Here is a 17836-nt window from a genome sequence, read left to right on the forward strand (position 1 = left end):
TCAAAGGGAAACGCTTTCAGGGCCTCTAGGACCAGAGAAAGATCCCAAATAGGAACCGAGGGGGGCCGCGGGGGGTTCATCCTCCTGGCTCCTCTAAGGAAGCGGATGATAAGCTCGTTCCTTCCTGTTGCATGGCTGCGCGTCGTCTCCGCAAACGCTGCAATAGCCGCAACGTACACTTTGAGCGTGGAGGGGGGCCTGCCCTTGTCCAACAGCTCTTGTAGGAAGGAGAGCACCCGTGAAACCCCACATGTGCGTGGATCCAGACTCTTAGTAGCGCACCATTTAAAGAGCACTGGCCATTTAGACGCGTAGAGCCTTCTCGTGGAAGGAGCTCTAGACTGCGTGATCGTGTTTACGACCCCTTCTGGCAAATCAAAGGGTATCCGTTGATTATCCACGCATGCAGAGACCAGCGCTCTGGATGGGGATGCCAGATTGATCCACCGGCTTGAGAGAGAAGATCTTTCCTCACCGGGATCGGCCATGGGGCTTAGTGCGACAGCCTCACTAGCTCTGGGTACCAGATTTGGTTTTCCCATCGCGGGGCTATGAGGAGCACTGAGTGGCGCGTTTCCCTGATCCTCTAGATTACCTGTGGTAACAGCGAGATCGGAGGGAAAGCATACAGCGGGCGGCTGGGCCAGGTTTGGGCCAGCGCGTCCTCGCTCTTTGAGAAAAACGTCGGGCAGTGGGCATTGTCTTTTGACACAAAAAGGTCGACTTCCGCCCTGCCGAACAGGCGCCACAGTAGCTGGACTGTCTGGGGGTGCAGGGACCATTCTCCCGGGGGAATGTTGTCTCTGGACAGTCAGTCTGGGCCGACGTTCAGGTGGACCGGCACGTGCGCGGCTCTCAGCGAGTGATGAACCCACACGAGAAGGCGTTCTGTCAGTTTGCTGAGATTCCTGGATCTGACACCGCCCTGTCGGTTCACGTAGGACACCAAGGACATGTTGTCCGAGCGGACTAGCACATGGTGGTCCCGTATATGCGGGAGGAAGCGCTTGAGTGCGTTCTCGACCGCTATCATCTCCAAACAGTTTATGTGGAGGCATTTCTTCTGGTCTGACCACAGGCCAAAGACCGGTTTGCCCTCGAAAAGAGTGCCCCAACCTAAGTTGGATGCGTCCGTCGAGATACTGACTGGGCAGTAGTGAGCTCTTGGTCCAGTTGACCGTGAGACCCAGGCTTTCCAGGTGGCTGAGAAGCACTGTACTGTGAGAGATAAGTTCTTCCTCTGACTGTGCTAGAATCAGCCAATCGTCCACATAATTCAAAACCTGCATGCCCTGACCTCTCAGGGGAGCGAGAGCCGTGTCCATGCACTTGAATGTGCGGGGTGCTAAAGACAGGCCGAACGGGTACTGATATACCCGACCGTCGAAGGCGAATCTCAAGAATGGCCTGTGACGGGGTATTATCTGGATCTGAAAGTAAGCGTCTTTCAGATCGAGGGAAATAAACCAGTCCCTCGGGCGATTCTGCGCGAGGATCTGTCTGGTTGTGAGCATTTTGAACGGTCTTTTCATAAGAGCTTTGTTCAAATATCTCAGATCGGTCTGAGAGCTCCGTCCTTCTTGGGCACGAGGAAATAACGGCCGTAAAAGCCTGACTCGCTCAGAGAAGGGGGTACTAGTTCTATAGCCCCTTTGCACAGAAGTTTCGCTATTTCTGCACGAAGTAGGTGTGCTACGGTACTACTACGTCTCCGTTCCCTCCTTCAGGGAACGAGGGTTACATACGTAACCAAGACGCTCCCTTTCAGTCGCTCACGTTCGACGTAGTCTTCGACTACTTCGAAAACTTTGAACTGGGCTTACAGTGTAGACTGGCTTCTATGCGAAGAGAGCACAGCCCTCGCTCCAACCCGTCTTGTAGGAAAGAAAGCACGGAGCCGATTGAACCTTTCGGGGTATGGCCCAGTGAACACCACTCAACGAACAGGTTCCACTTCAGGGCGTAAGCATGCCTCGTAGAGGGTGCTCTCGCAGAAGTGATGGTGTCTATGACTGATTGTGGTAGATCACCTAGAATCTCTGCGTCCCGTCCAGGGACCAGACATGGAGTTTCCAGAAGTCTGGACGCGGGTGCCATACGGTGCCGTCCCTGAGAGAGAAGGTCCTCCCTCAGAGGAATGGGCCAGGGAGGGGATGTCGAGAGGAGCATAAGTTCGGGGAACCAGGTCCGGTTGGGCCAATAAGGGGCAACTAGCAATACCTGCTCCTCTTCTTTCCTGACTTTGCACAGTTTCTGTGCATGAAGGCTCACTGGGGGAAACGCATACTTGCGGAGGCCCCGGGGCCAGCTGTGTGCCAGCATATCATGCAGAGGGTCCCCTTGGTCAGGGAGTAAAACAACTGGCAATGGGACGAGTCCGGAGAGGCAAACAGATCTATCTGTGCGGCCCCGAAGTGGTCCCAGATCAGCTGGACCGCCTGGGGATGGAGTCTCCACTCTCCCTGGGCCACAGGCTGTCGTGAGAGCTCGTCGGCGGCACGATTGAGCAGGCCGGGAATATAAGTGGTACGAAGCGACCTCAGATGCTTCTGACTCCATAGGAGGAGGTGGTGGGCGAGTTGCGACATGCAACGGGAGCGTAGACCACCTTGATGGTTGATGTACGCAACAGTCGCAGTGTTGTCCGTACAGACCAGTACATGCTTGCCGAGCAGTGGCGTTTTGAGCCGTCTCAAAGCAAGGTGTACTGCAAACAACTCGAGGCAATTGATGTGCCAATGCAGTTGGGGGCCCGTCCAGATCCTCACTACTGCATGCCCGTTGTACGTGGTCCCCCAGCCGGTGCTGGAGGCATCTGTGGTGACCACAGCATGCCTGGACACTTGTTCTAAGGGCACTCCGGCCCGGAGAAACAAAGGGTCTGACCAAGGGCTGAGGGTTTGGCGGCAGGCCAGGGTGATTGTCACACGGAGTGTGCCGCTTTGCCACGCCCACCTCGGGACTCGTCGTGAAGCCAGTGCTGAAGCGGTCTCATATGAAGCAAGCCGAGCGGCGTTACTGCGGCTGCCATATGCCCCAGGAGCCTCTGAAAAAGTTTCAGTGGGACCACTGTTCTGCTCTTGACAGTATTCAGGCAGCTCAGCACCGACCGGACATGTTCCTCTGTGAGGCGTGCCGTCTTTTGGACCGAGTCCAGCTCCATACCGAGAAAAGAGATCCTCTGCAAGGGGGCGAGTTTGCTCTTTTCCCAGTTGACCTGAAGACCCAACTGGCTGATATGATGGAGCAACAAGTCTGTGTGTTCACACAACTGCTCTCGAGAGTGAGCTAGAATGAGCCAGTCATCGAAATAGTTGAGGACACGAACACCATGCTCTCTCATGGGAGCAAAGGCTCAGCCTGAAGGGTTGGACTTTGTACTGATACGCTCGACTTTCGAACGCAGACCGCAGGAATGGCTTGTGTCGCGGCAGGATGGAGACATGAAAGTACGCGTCCTTCAGGTCGATCGCTGTGAACCAATCTCAGGGATGGATGCATTCGAAAATGCGTCTCTGCGTTAGCATCTTGAACAGAAGCTTGTGAAGGGCCGGATTCAAAACTCGCAGGTCCAAGATTGGCCGTAACCCACCGCCTTTCTTGGGTACAATGAAGTATGGGCTGTAGAAGCCGGTCTTCATATCGGCTGGAGGAACTGGCTCTCTCGCATCCTTCGCCAATAGGACTGCGATCTCTGCGCGTATGACAGGTACACGTTCGCTCAACACCGAAGTGTAACGAACGCTGCTGAACTTGGCCGGACGCCGGGCGAACTGAATCGTATAGCCGAGTCTGATGGTACGGAGGAGCCAGCTGGACCGGTTGGGAAGCACTCTCCAGGCTTCCACGAACCGGGCCAGGGGAACCAGAGGCACCACATACGTACCCAGGGTGGGGCAGCGAGGTGGAGAACAGGGACCTGCCTCGGAAGGCCCGGGGGCGGCCCGAAGCAGGGTCTGAGTGTGCGATGCAACACTTACCTGTCTCCACGGGTCGGAAGAGTGTGCGTGAGAAGGTGTAGTCGGGTCCTCGAACCGCACCCAGCTGCCGGCTGGCGACACCAGAGGGGGCTGAGGGGTGCAAGGCTTTACAGGGTCGCACACCGGCAGTCTGGCCCTCATGGGACCCAGGAACGGAGGAATTTGCTCCTCTGACAATTCGGGTACCGCTGGACTCTGGGTAGCCAGCGGCGGAACAGGAACCATCTGAAGAGCTCATCCCCCCATCCCTGGGTGGCCTGTATCAGGGATGCTTGGTCTTGCGCTTGCCACCTGGTTTGGCAGCGTCTGACACAGGGGGATGCCCTCGGCGATGAGCAGGTGAAGGATCTGCCACCGGCGGCGGGATGGAGGCAGCAGCGGGCCGCCGGAGTAGGATGTGCCGGATGGCCTCCGTCTGCACCTGAGCCTGGGTTCTCCCAAGGTTTTTTTTCTCCATTGGGTCACCTGATGGAGTTTTAGGACACTATTAGGTCACTTGATGGAGTTTTTCGGTTCCTTGCCACTGTTGCCTTTGGCTTGCTCAGTTGGGGATATTCTGGATATCTAATTTGATTTTATCAATAAATTCCACTAGAAACAAACCTTGTTGTATTATTTTAATTTAATACCGTGAAGCTGCTTTGATACAATCTGTATTGTGAAAAGCGCTATACAAATATACTTGACTTGACTTGACTTGACCTGGGCGGCAGAGAACTGTTGAGAACTGTAACGGCCATACCCCGGAGGGCGGTTGCGGTGCGGAGCTCACCTATGAGTGCACGGTCTGGGCTACCCTCGTGCATGTCCTTGAGTACCTTGGCCTGGTAGACCTGTAGCAATGCCATGGCATGCAAAGAGGAAGTTGCTTGCCCACAGGCTTTGTAAGCTCTGCCCGTAAGGACGGACGAGAACTCAAAGGCCTAAGAGGGCAAGAGGCAGTGGCTGCAGGACACAGGTGTCCTGCAACCGACTGCTCCACTGGAGGGATAGCCTCATAACCCGTCAAGGGTAGTGAGGAGGGAGGAGCTACTCAGGTAATCACTGGCAGTGAAAGGTACCGTCCACGACCTGGTAAGCTCTCCATGCACTTCGGGAAAGAAAGGCACTGGAGCGGCGGGCTGAGAACCAGAGCGGCCCGCCCCGAGAAACCAATCATCCAACCGAGACTGTTCGGGACACGGTGGAGGGTTCCACTTGAGCCTGACAGCCTGGGCAGCCCCTTTCAGCATAGCTGACAACTGTGGATCCAGCTCGAGCAACGTTACACTCCTAGAGGGAGATAACGCAGCCGAGTCATCATCTCCAGAGGTCAGCTCACCCTCCGATGCTGCAATCAGCATCCTGTCCTCTGGAGGGGCCCCGAATGAAACGGCTGGACGGTCCATTACAGAGGGACCAGCGCGCTCAACGGGGGACTCCACCGGCTGCGGTGTGATAGAGGAGTGAGGGGATTGGTTACCGGGCGGGGAAGCCATCACTATGATCCTCCGATCACCCATCCCACACGGCACCCTAGGGTGCGGCGTGGTAATGGGGACTCCACCTTCGTGGACAAAGGCGAGTCTCAATCTCAACACCGAGATGGTCATATTCCTGCAATAGGAACATGAACCATCCACAAAAGCTGCTTCAGCGTGCTGTAAGCCCAAACAAGTGATGCAGCTATTGTGACCGTCAGAGGGAACGACCGCATCCAGAAATGCACGGGTGGAATGACGCACCCGTGTTGCTCTTTCAGGAAATGAAAACTCTCACCAGTGCCGGAGCACACGGGAATGATGGCGGCAACACTGACAGGGATGGTGCAGCCTGTACCAGTGAAGCACTCACTTTCTTCGCCCTCAACCGGCCGTCAGACAAACAAATACAAAAAGGAATGCTGTCAGAACAGCAGTTGAGAGCTCAGAAGGCTTGTTTTATCAATACTCGAAGATTAGGGAGACAGGCTCCCTAAGTGTGATCCCGATCAGTCGACACGTCGACTACATCGAATGTGAGTGACTGAAGGGAACAGTTTTCACATGGTAACAAAATGTACATATAATTCAAATATATTCTGAATCAAATTGAAATGAGAATTGAGTCAAGAGCTTGTAAATCAGAATCGAATTGTGTCAGAAAAGCAGCCCTAACTGTACCTTCATTAAACAATGGACTGTTTATGGTGACTGCACTGACAGGGCTTTGCAACACAGACCTGCTTTGACTGACAGTGCTATGTTAACTACATCTAGCAGAGTATGAAAGAAGGGACGGCTGAAGTATCACTCATGCGTCTCTTCTCGCTGAGATAAAGACCACGAAGACTATACAGTCCCTCCATGTCCACCACTGTGCTCTCATATGACAACCTGTCAGTCTTTTTGATACAAAGCCTTAGTTCTAATATCACATCACTCAATCAAACATGGCAATGCAGGAATCGGTCTGCTTTGCTACGTAAATTAGATTGTCAGTCCACGCAATCCTCTTCACACATGATTATGCTCAACCTTGTCAGACTTTAATTGCAACCTCTTGATTGCAGGCTAGTAAGAGAGATGTGCTACCTTATTCGTTTAATCAGTGGAAGTAGCACAGGTGTTCAAAAGCTGTCCGTGAAGTTTCAGGCTGTCTTCTTTGCTCGTTGCCATCTTTCTTTCTTTTTTTTTAAAGAGGTGCAAAGGCTCAGGAGAGGGGCATGCTTGATATCTCAACGTTCCTCCTCCATGGGGAGGACTTCATTAGAATCTAATTAGATGTGTGCTACACTTCCATTTGAATGGGAGTCACCGGCATGGAAAAGGGAAGTGTGATTTTCCAGTTGCTGGATGCTTAATGTTGTTTTAATTCTCCTCCCTGTTGCTACCAAATTTCCCTCACATCTGCTGTGTTTGCACTCGATCAGTCTGTCGTTGAGAGTAATAGAGAAATCACCCCAGTGAGAGAGAGGCAGGAAAATTCCAGCTCTCCCTCTGTATCTCTTCCCTTATGTTAGCTCTTCCTCATCTGCAATTGGAGGAGCAGTTTTCCTGTGGCGGTTTTGATCCGCATTAATCTCGGTCTTGGTAAAAACATCCACTTAATGAGTTTTACATGATTGCAATCTGATTCTCTGCTTGCAGACTTGCGTGATACACTGTAGACAATAAACAGCTGAACCAGGGATGCCCAAAAAAGCAGGAAATAAAGATCTCTCTCCAGCAGAATGGATATTTTAATTTCATCTCTGAAACAGGAAGTGAGCACTGAGGAAGAAATGGTCAGCCCATTGCTCTGTAATGTCCTCCTCTGCTCCTCAGACACGATTCAATTTGCTCACACCGTCTTTATCTGCTCGTTATGTCACGAATGACTCATTCGCCAATGTGAAATGTGCTTGCTTTGAGAGAACAGAGAAGAGCTTTGTTCTCAGCAACTAGAAGTGTGTGATAGATCTGGATAAGTCACTTGGTTGCAGCATCAAACCAAGACAGACTTATGACACAGTCACTGGACATTGACACTTAAAGACAAATGTCTGTGAGCCAATAACCATGCCTGATATTTTTTATTCTGCTACATTGTCTTCATTGTCTGCTTTTAAGACATTTTTGGTAACCTTTCCCGCTGGAAAAGCTCATTCCATTTCTAAACTGTAACTTCCTGAAATATGAAATTTGGCTTTGGCATAAAAACTTTAGTTAGAGTCAAGGCTTCTCTTCCTGCCACATGACTTTCCCCTCAAGTCCGATAAAAGACACAGTCAGTTGAAAATGAGCATCTCTCCACACATTCACATCCACCACCCGTCCAGGGAATGAACACCACCAGGAAGTTAAATAAGTCAAGCGTTTGACTTGCTCAAGTCAATCAGACAGCACTTACTTGCAAGGTTAGAGTGAACATCAGCCACTTTCACATCTGAGAGCAGAGATATATCTACCACTTCTATTCAACTGTGTCAGCCCACAAAGCAAGAAGACACTTGACTACACCTGCTAAACCAGAAAATGTCCATGCAACTCATTTTTCATCACATTTGTGGATTATCAGATTGCATCAACAGCATTAGTGCATTTCAAAAGGAATGTTATTGCAGGCCATGTTAGTGATAAAGCGCCTAGGATATAGATCAAAGAAACGATGTCATGTCCAATTTGAGTGAGAGAGCTGAAGCATTGCATATTACTTGCTCTCCTGCTATTCAGTTTAAGTTTATATCAGATACTGACAGATACTCAATAGTGTGTTCTGAGTTCTGGGTTAATATTACAGAACACTTTGCCCTCACATCTTTTCTTTTTTGATAAAGTATGAAAGTTAAACTGATTTAAAATGTACAAACTAATCATGTTTTCTGTATTTACAGGATGTAATTTGAATGTCTTGCAATAATTGGATTGAAAAAGTTGTAGGGTAAGATGGGGTAAGATACCCTCGGGAGTAAGATGTCCACACCACCTTTAATTTACCACTTGACCATAGATGTCACTAAATACATTATATGCTATATATGCTATATGCTAGAAATCTTATAACGGGCCATGTTTGGATCTTCCAACAGGACAGTGATCCAAAAACAAACATCAAAATCAAAACAAAAATGAGGGGGCAAATAATTGTTCCCAATCTGTTTTGGAGAAAAACATTTATTTCATAATGTGATTTTCCCCCCATTGTCAATTATTTTACTTCAATGAAAGGTTAGATTTGTGCACATTTTTTAAATATAATATCAAAAGGATTAACAATGCAGATTTTTCTAAATAATTTTGGGCAAATAATTCTGACCAGCACTGTATTACTACACATTTATTGAATGTTAATAATAATCTTTACTTTTCATCTGAACATTTGTGATCTCATTTGTTATTAGATATATGAATAGTGATCTATGAATTTATTTAATGTTGAATAAAAAAAATGATATATATATATATATATATATATATATATATATATATATATATATATATATATATATATATATATATATATATATATATATATATATATAATTTTTTTTTTTTTTTCTTTTTTTTTTACAAATGATTAATTATTAAATTATTAAAGTGAAAAGTTTAAGTTAGACCCTTGAGGTCCCCAATTTGGCATGTTGTTGCTGGTGTTTTTATGATTTAATTCAACAGTTATTGGTAACACTTAACAATAAGGTTTAATATGTTAACATTAGTTAACTACATTATAGTTAACATTAACAATGAACAATACTTCTAAGGCATAAATTAATCTTAATGTTAATCTCAATGTTTACTATAACATTTTTATTAACTAACATTAACAAAAGTTAATAAATTCTGAACGAATATATTGCTTATTTTAAGTTCATGTTAGTTAATACATTAATGTTTACAAATGAGACAGTACTGTAAGGAGTTACCCAAATATTATAATTCATGTTATTATTTAATAATTACATGCATTAGATGTACATTTCAAACAACTCCATAGGTCAATAAAATGGAATAATTTAAATTCATTGTCTATTACTGCTATTGCATACTTTTAATGAGAAATATAGGATTTTATTTAATTCATAGATTTATTAGTGTAATTCAGATGACTGTAATTCTGTTATTGAATTTGTCAGTTGTTAATTTATTTAACCATACTGTGAAACATCAATTTAGATTCAATATTTGGTTTGTATTTAACAACACCCTTTTCAATAAATAAATAAATATGTAAAACTATCAGATGGATATGTTTAGGGGCAGGGGATCATCTTACCCCAGTAGTGGTCTTATTTTCAGTTTTACTAAACAGAGTTTTAGGTTTTACTAAATAAGGAAATTATCTAAATTTAGCAGTAAATGCACATTATTCTTAAAGAGGGCATCTTCCTCCATTTTACCCAACTTATTATATTTGATTTTATTGGTTTATACATGAACATTAACACATTTTTTGTTAATTTGTTTAATTTTACAGGCATGCAGATCAAGATTCTGATGGCCATATCAGCTTCAAGGACTTTGAAAATGTCATCAGCTATGGTTTGGCGAACACTGCAGCTCTACAGGAGCCACAAAATAATAGTTTAGGATTTTTTTCTGTTGAGAATACATACAACTAGATCTACCCTAAAACAACATGTATTCTTGAGAATACATACAACTAGATCTACCCTAAAACAACATGTATTCTCAACCCAGTGAGTTTTTTTCCCCCTACATTTTGTTTTTAATTTAAAGCTTTGGCAGTCACACGGACACTTCAATAGATAACTGTTGGCAATTTTGAGAACACCGTTTGGCCTTGCTTGTTGAAAGGAAGAGTAACTTAAGATGCTTGACACTTGGGTTTGATGATGAGTTTTGATGTTGTATCGATCCAGTTGGCTGCAACGTGTGATATAGAAGCACACATTTCTATTGCACAGTTGCCTTACAAACCGCATTAAATTTAACCCAACCTCTCAGGGTCTACTTCACTAGATCTTGGAACAATATTCCCTTCCCAGGCTTCTGATATTCTGCACTCTGTGCCTCTTAAAATCACTACTGTGAGTTCTGTAAACCCATTTTATGGCACGTAGAGGGTTGGATCTTTAAAATTCTCCTTCATTGTTCAATTTTCATCTGCGAAATAGACAGGTTGCCTTAAAATTGAATATTAACTATCACATTCAGATTCTGTTTTTGCAAAACTCGCTGCTATAGCGACATACAGTATATTAAAAAGACCAAGCGCACTCGTTCAGGGAGGATTTTGTGACTTGTCTTGTTACATGCGATTATGGAACTGTAAATACTTATTTGTGTTTCGAGAGATTTGCTGCACTCCCATCTGAATAAAGATTAATTTGTTTTTGTAATCAGTCCTGAGTCTTCATCTGTATGACATGACGCTCACTCTATCCACAATCCATCAGGGGGCTCAGGAGGCATCATGTAAGGAAATGGCCTTGGAGAAAAATAATCAAATACAGTTTTAATCAAATACGTTCTTAATCCACTCATAGGTTCATTTTCGGAAAAGGCCCGCTGTTCAAATATAAACAGAGAGGCGCTAGTTTAATCTTCACCTTCCTATTTGAAACTCGATTAAATGAATACCCCAGTTTAGTTGTCATATTGTGCCATGGAAGAGAGCGTGTGACACTGTGAGCCAAACCCGTGTGAGGAAAGGTAGCGCTGTTTTGCGACGTGGCTTCGATCTAAGCCTTGCCAACAATGCAAAGAGCCGTAGATTAACACATTGTGTGCCTGTTGTTTATGCCAGCCGTTTGAGGGAATAGACCATGTTCCTTTGTTTTCTCTGTAGCTTTTCTGTCTGCAGATGAGCACAGCTTTCCATTTTTCTCATTCGTTTTCATGGCATGGAGCTGCTGTGAGATGATAATGAGAAAAATAATTCAACAATTGACAGTTGTGGACAAGACCAAACAAATTTGAAATGCACCATTCCACTTACCCAGGGAGGAAATGCATAATAAAATGATTTAACAAATCTTTAAATCAAACTGTGTGGAGAAAACACAAAGAGGAGGCGTGTTCCGGCGCAAACGTTCCCTGGTGCTATTTTGCAGGTTTAGAAAACAATTCCACCACTGACCAGGTAAAACCTAGTCTAAAGTCAGTGGCGCGTTGCGCATGTTATTCATATGCTATGCTTGACCATATTCAATGTAGCGTGTGCACAACGCGCATACACTTTGATTCTTTCATCTACACAGAAGCAGCAGTTTTCATTTTTGCAAATCATACATTATTACAAGGAAAAATATTAACAGACGAGGGAAATCATTGTTGTGTCCATGAAGATGTGAAAAAATAGGCATAAATCTAGCTTACACATTTACCCAAATTATTATACGCCTGTTTAACCTAAGCTAATTTGGGTGGGTTTCTCCCATCCCCAATGTCACCTCTCTGTCTTTTACGGCCCTGACGAGAACGTCTGTCTCCTCAGCTGTGAACCGCTCCTGGCGTGCGCCTGTCCGCCATGGAACGAGCGTGCCTGCTCTTAAAGGGAATGTGAGATGTCGCTCTGATTGGTTTATTTCACGTTACACCCAAACCACACCTATGAATAATGAAGCTACTTCAGACCAACCCATTTTAGATTTGCGTCGGGCGCAAGAGTAATTTATCCCGCCGGTATAATAGCAACAGCGCCCAAGACCCGCCCACAAAGTTACTTGCGTTTCGCGCTTGATACTTGCGTTTCAGATCGTTAAAATAGGGCCCTGAGAGTGTGTCTGAGTCCCAAACATTATCAGGAAGGCTATTCCAGAGTTTAGGAGCCAAATGCGAAAACACTCTCCCTCCTTTAGTGGACTTAGAGTTTTGTGCCCATTTTGGGCCTTATAGGTTATTAGCAATACTTTGTAATCGATATACAGAACTCCATAGGTAACCAGTTTACTTTTTTTTTTTTTTTATATATATATATATATCATGGTTATCATCAATAGTACCAGTATATTGCTATACCCCTAGTCTGCAGTACATAGACTTCGTTTTTGTCAAAATGCCCCAGATTACCAGTTTTTTTTATTGATTAGTGGTTCTAATTGACATGAAATGAAAAGTCACTGCACTGACTTTTCATGTCATCATGTTTTCCTAATAGGAGCATGGCAATAGAAGATGTGCAATCACTTTACCTTTATTAGTTCTCTTAGCCTCATCCAATCTGATGTGCACATGTGAGTGAGTCACACCCTGTGTTTAGGTAAGTCTCAATAAGATCTGCTTTTTCCAGCACAGTGTATCTGTATCTGAGAGAGAAACAAGGAGAGCAAGTTGGGGGGAGAAAAAAAAATAAAAACAAGAAAACATGGTAAGGATGAAATATCATTAATCAGGACTGGCAGATACAAATGAGGGACCTTGCTCCCTGCTCAGCCTGCTAGCAGAAAGAGAGTGTTGCCACAGTCTGTTCTATCTCTGGAAGACAAGAACCTCTGTTTCAGTCCATCAGTGCCATCTTTGCGGGGCTCTTGTGTACTTCGGTCTGAGTGGACCTGTCAAAGCATCTTGTTCATGCTGTTGTCACTGCTGTAACCGAAAGTCACGTCATTGTTAGTATGATGGTTTGAATGAAAGACTGCACAGATGGTCTTAAAATTCATTGTAACTGGTATTTTTCCAATTTAGCGCACACATATTTACATTATAATGAAAACATTGGAACCTTGGCCTAACAGCTGACTTAGCAGTTGCTTTGAACCGAAGTGTTCATGTGAATAACGCAAGTTTGTATCCATCTTGTCACTTTTTTACTCAGCCTATTTCCCACCTTCTTCAGTGGGGTTTGTTTTTCACTCCAATAACAATAAAAGGAAAAAAGGAACAAGAATAAACGTCTCAGGTTACGCATGTAACCATGGTTCCCTGAGAAGGGGAACGAGACACTGCATCCCCTAGAGGGTGCTATGGGGAATGCCTCTGGCATGACAAAAGCATGAGTCTAAACACGACAATGAGCTTGACATTGGCAGGCAGTCACTACTGGTGCAACCATGAGTATAAAAGGGCACCTGTGAAATACGTCATCCACTTCTTGTTTAAAGGAGATGTGCAGAAGAATACCTGAAGCATGGCAAAGGGACGCAGCGTCTCTTTCCCCTTCTCAGGGATCCATGGTTACATGTGTAACCTGAGACGTTCCTTTTCGAAAAGGAACTTGCGCTGCGTCCACTAGAGTCCTCTATGGGACATGAAATATCCACGCCACCATGCTGAAGGGATGAGTGCCTTAATGGCTGACAAAGTCAAAGAAGTCCACCATTCCTAAGGTGCACACCAGAATTGTGATTATTTCCCTGCAGCCAGAGCTTGAGCTATAAGACCCCTTACAGGCAAGCCCAAGAACTTGGAATTCTTAAGAACACCTTTGGGGGAATATCGGCATAGACTGGAGCTTCTCAAGAACAGAGGCCTCAACAGGAGGCCTAAATACATTCTCTGTTCAGGCAAGCCTAACACTTGGATCTTCTGTTCAGACAGCTCTGAGGAACAGAGGCCTCAATAAGAGGCCTAGCAACACTCTAACCAAAAGTCAGTCTAACTGGCTCGCGTAGCTCAGCAGTTGGAGGCCTCAGTACAACAAGTCTCATAATGAGAGGAGGCTTAGCAACACTCCACACTAAGGACAGTAGCCAAGGAGGCTCACAGAGAGCCTAACAACCCTACTGCCTAGCCGAGCTATAGGAGGGGAGGCCTCAGAATGACGACTCTCTAATCGAGAGGAGACCTAACTATGTTCCATGCTCAGTACAGCTTTCAAGGAGGCTTACAGAGAGTCTACAACTCTCAATTGCTATCCTGGCGGAGCTCTGAGGACTGGAGGCCTCAGCAAGATAACTCTCTCAAGTCAGAGGTGGCCTAGCAACACTCACTGTAGCCAAGGAGGCTCACTGAGAGCCTAACCACTTAGCCTATGGCTGAGCTCATGGGACTGAGGCCTCGTCACTACATCCTATGCCTGTCAATGAGGCTACATTATAGAGCCAGCAGCTTGACACAATATCGGGCGGAGCTCAGGGGAGCGGAGGCCTCTAATAGAATGACTCTCTAAAATGAGAGGAGGCCAAGCACAGCTCTGGTTCAAGCGTAGTAGCCAAGGAGGCTCAAAGAGAGCCTAGTAACTTAGCTCCTGGCTGGGCTCATGGGATGGAGGCCTCAGCACAATGCCCTTCGCCTGTCAAGGAGGCTACATAATAAAGCCAGCAGCTTGACACAATATCAGGCAGAGCTCAGGAGAGCGGAGGCATCTAACAGAATGACTCTCTATAGTGAGAGGAGGCCTAGCAACTCTCAGATTTAAGTGCAGTAGTTAAGGAGGCTCACAGAGAGCCTAGCAACTTAGCCACCAGCTTAGCTCAAAGGACGCTCAAAGCCCTGACATAACAACTCTCTCTCTAGAGAGGAGGCCTAACTTCAACCAACGCCTGTGAAGGAGGGTTAATAGAGGGCTTAGCAACTTGACACTAGTAAGCAGGAGGAGCTCAGGGAAGCAGAGGCTTAAACAGGATGGTTCTCTATAGTGAGTGGAGGCCTGACGATGCTCCCATCCCAGGAGTACCAAGGACGTTCACAGAGAACCTGCCACTCAGTACCACTGCCTAGCCGAGCTCTAAGACTGGAGGCCTCAGCATGATGACTCTCTAAAGTGAGAGGAGGCCTAACTATATTCCATTTACATTTACATTTATTCATTTAGCTGACGCTTTTATCCAAAGCGACTTACAATTGCTATATATGTCAGAGGTCGCACGCCTCTGGAGCAACTAGGGGTTAAGTGTCTTGCTCAGGGACACATTGGTGTCTCACAGTGGATTCGAACCCGGATCTCTCACACCAAAGGCATGTGTCTTATCCATCTCACCACCACCACCCCCCTGATATTCCACGCTCAGGACAGATTCCAAGGAGGATCACAGAGAGCCTACAACTCAGAATTGCTATTCAGGCGGAGCTCTGGAGTGGAGGCCTCGAAGGACGACTCTATAGCGAGAGGATGCAGAGTAACGCTCAAATTAAAGGCAGTAGCAAAACGGGCTCAAGAGAGCCTAACAATTTGCACTTATTGCCTAGTTGAGCTCTAAGGACAGAGGCCTCAGCATGACTACTCTCTAACACGAGAGGAGGCCTACTATGCCCAACACTTAGAATAGCTATCAAGGAGGCACACAGCACACCTAACAACTTGAAACTGTGGCCCAGGTGGAGTTCTGAGGAGTGGTGTCTTCTACAATAAGAGGAAGCCTCACTCCTCTGTAAAGGCAGTAGCCAAGGAGGCTCATAGAGAGCCTAACAACTTGACACTACTGCCTGGCCAAGCTCTAAGGACTTCTGCATAATGACTCTCCAAGATGAGAGCAGACCTACTACTCCCCTACACTCAAGACAGCTTCCCAAGGAGGCTCACAGAAAGCCTAATAACTCTGGAGAGTAGAGGCCTCAGCAGAACGACTCTCAATAGTGAGAGGAGGCCATCAACACTTCATTCCAAAGACAGCAGTCAAGGAGGCTCACAGAGAGCCTAACTACTTGACTTTGCTATCTGAGCAGAGCTCCAGGGAGTGGAGACCTCAGCAGAACGACTTTTTATAACGAGAGGAGGCCATCAATGCTACATCATAAAGCCGGCAATCAAGGAGGATCCCAGAGAGTCTAACTACTTAATAATGCTATCTGAGTGAAGCTTCGGGAAGCAGATACCTCAACATAATGACTCTCTAAAGCGAGAGGAGGTCTGTCAATTCTTCTTAGTAAAGACAGCTCTCAAGGAGGCTCGTCCAGAGCCTAACTACTTGAAGACGCTGTCCGAGCAGAAGCCTCAGCAGAGAGACTCTCTATAACGAGAGTAGACCTAACTCCATTAAAAGAGTAGCAACTAAGTAAGCTCATAGAGAGCCTTACCACTTTGCAAACTGGCCGGTGTCTGACATCGCATTTACAACCAAAGCCGCGGAGCATGCCTACACCTCCCGAAACGCCTCCACTGCCTCGACGGGTGTGCCAAAAAGTTATAAAGCATAACCACATTCCTGCATCCCCTCCACATCAGCATAGTTTGCCTGTGAACTATAGATGCATGCAGAAAAAGAGCACTCACTGCCAGATCAGATGACGTGAGAGATAACACGTCATCATCCAGCAGCTTGCTCACGCCAGCCGCTGGCGAATGAGGGATACTCATACCTTTCTCAAACTCGTTGGCGAGCCCCACGAATTCTGTCTCCTTCTTGCCTCAGCTGCAGCAGGTCCTGAACCGCGAGGCATAAATGGCTGTCCCGATTCCCTCGAGAAAAGGGACAGAGAGAGATGTGTCTTTCTTAGGGAAGCGCTCGCATTGCACGCATACAGCCCCCTCAAGTACATGCTGCTCGCCCAGGCACATAACGCACATACTGTATGTGTCACCAGGTGTCAGGAACCAATGGCACGGATGAACACACTTTGGAAAGCTCATAGCACTAGTGCTGGCCATAGTCTGCCTATTTAGAAACCGTTCAAACAAACAGTCTCCTGAAGACAAGAAAGAGGATGACGTATTTCACAGGTTCCCTTTTATACTCAAGGTTGCACCAGTAGTGACATCATAGGTTGCCGCCTGCCAATGTCAAGCTCATTGTCATGTTTAGACTCATGTGTCAGACACCGGTCATGCTGGAGGCATTCTTCACAGTGCCCTCTGGGGGACGCAACGCTAGTTCCCTTTCGAAAGGGAACACAAAGGGCCTGATTTACTAACAGCTTGCCCCAGCGCAAACCCTCTTTTGGTATTAGAAAACTACTGTCAGGATTTACTAAAGACACACAGTGAAAAGTTAGCACTGAACAGGCATAAACAATGTTATTTTTGCGGCTGACCTTATTGCATATGCATTTGTAAGAGTTTCCCTTTCAGAAGCAAAATTTATGGGAGGAGAGTATTTAAATGAATCATGCAAGGTGATTTACTAAGGTTTGCACCAGTCAATTTACTGGTATTTGCGCCATTATTTACCCCCCCCCCCCCCCCCCCCCCCCCCCGCTCCCCCCGCTCTCTACCAAGAGCAGCATTTGCGCTGCTCTTGGTAGATTGTGTTGGTCATTATGGAAATTATCTGGCTACATCTGTGTTCTTTAATTTGTGCGTCATCAGTAGATCACACGTAGAACTTTCCACTCCCATCTGTGTTTTTTTGGAATTGTAAATCTTTTTAGTAAATCTGGCCTCAAAACTGTTCCTCAAGGAAGTCTTGGTAAACAAGTGAGAGGTAAGGACACCAATTATACCTTGCTTTCTAATCTGAGATGATGTACTTTATTATGCAATATTTTTATGTAATCTTAATGGTATGGATGGTAACCAACCAAATGGAAGATTGAGAATTTAACCCAATTTCACCCAAAAATGAAAATTATGTCATC

The 17836-nt window shown here is 46.0% G+C and overlaps 2 protein-coding genes across 2 annotated transcripts in view; one reads left to right on the plus strand and one right to left on the minus strand.

Annotated features, from left to right (window-relative positions):
- The window catches only part of efcab11 (EF-hand calcium binding domain 11), an 81374-nt gene extending 70595 nt beyond the window's left edge, over positions 1-10779 (plus strand). Inside the window, exon 6 of the mRNA XM_084393194.1 lies at positions 9897-10779. Coding sequence (XP_084249320.1) covers positions 9897-10041 — 145 coding nt within the window. The 3' untranslated portion in view covers positions 10042-10779. The remainder of the gene's footprint in view (positions 1-9896) is intronic.
- Positions 1-17836, minus strand: part of nrxn3a (neurexin 3a) — a 759351-nt gene that overhangs the window by 231874 nt on the left and 509641 nt on the right. The gene's annotated exons all lie outside the window — the stretch shown is intronic.

The sequence above is a fragment of the Rutilus rutilus genome, assembly GCF_951802725.1.
Source record: "Rutilus rutilus genome assembly, chromosome: 21".
Classification (NCBI taxonomy): Eukaryota; Metazoa; Chordata; class Actinopteri; order Cypriniformes; family Leuciscidae; genus Rutilus; species Rutilus rutilus.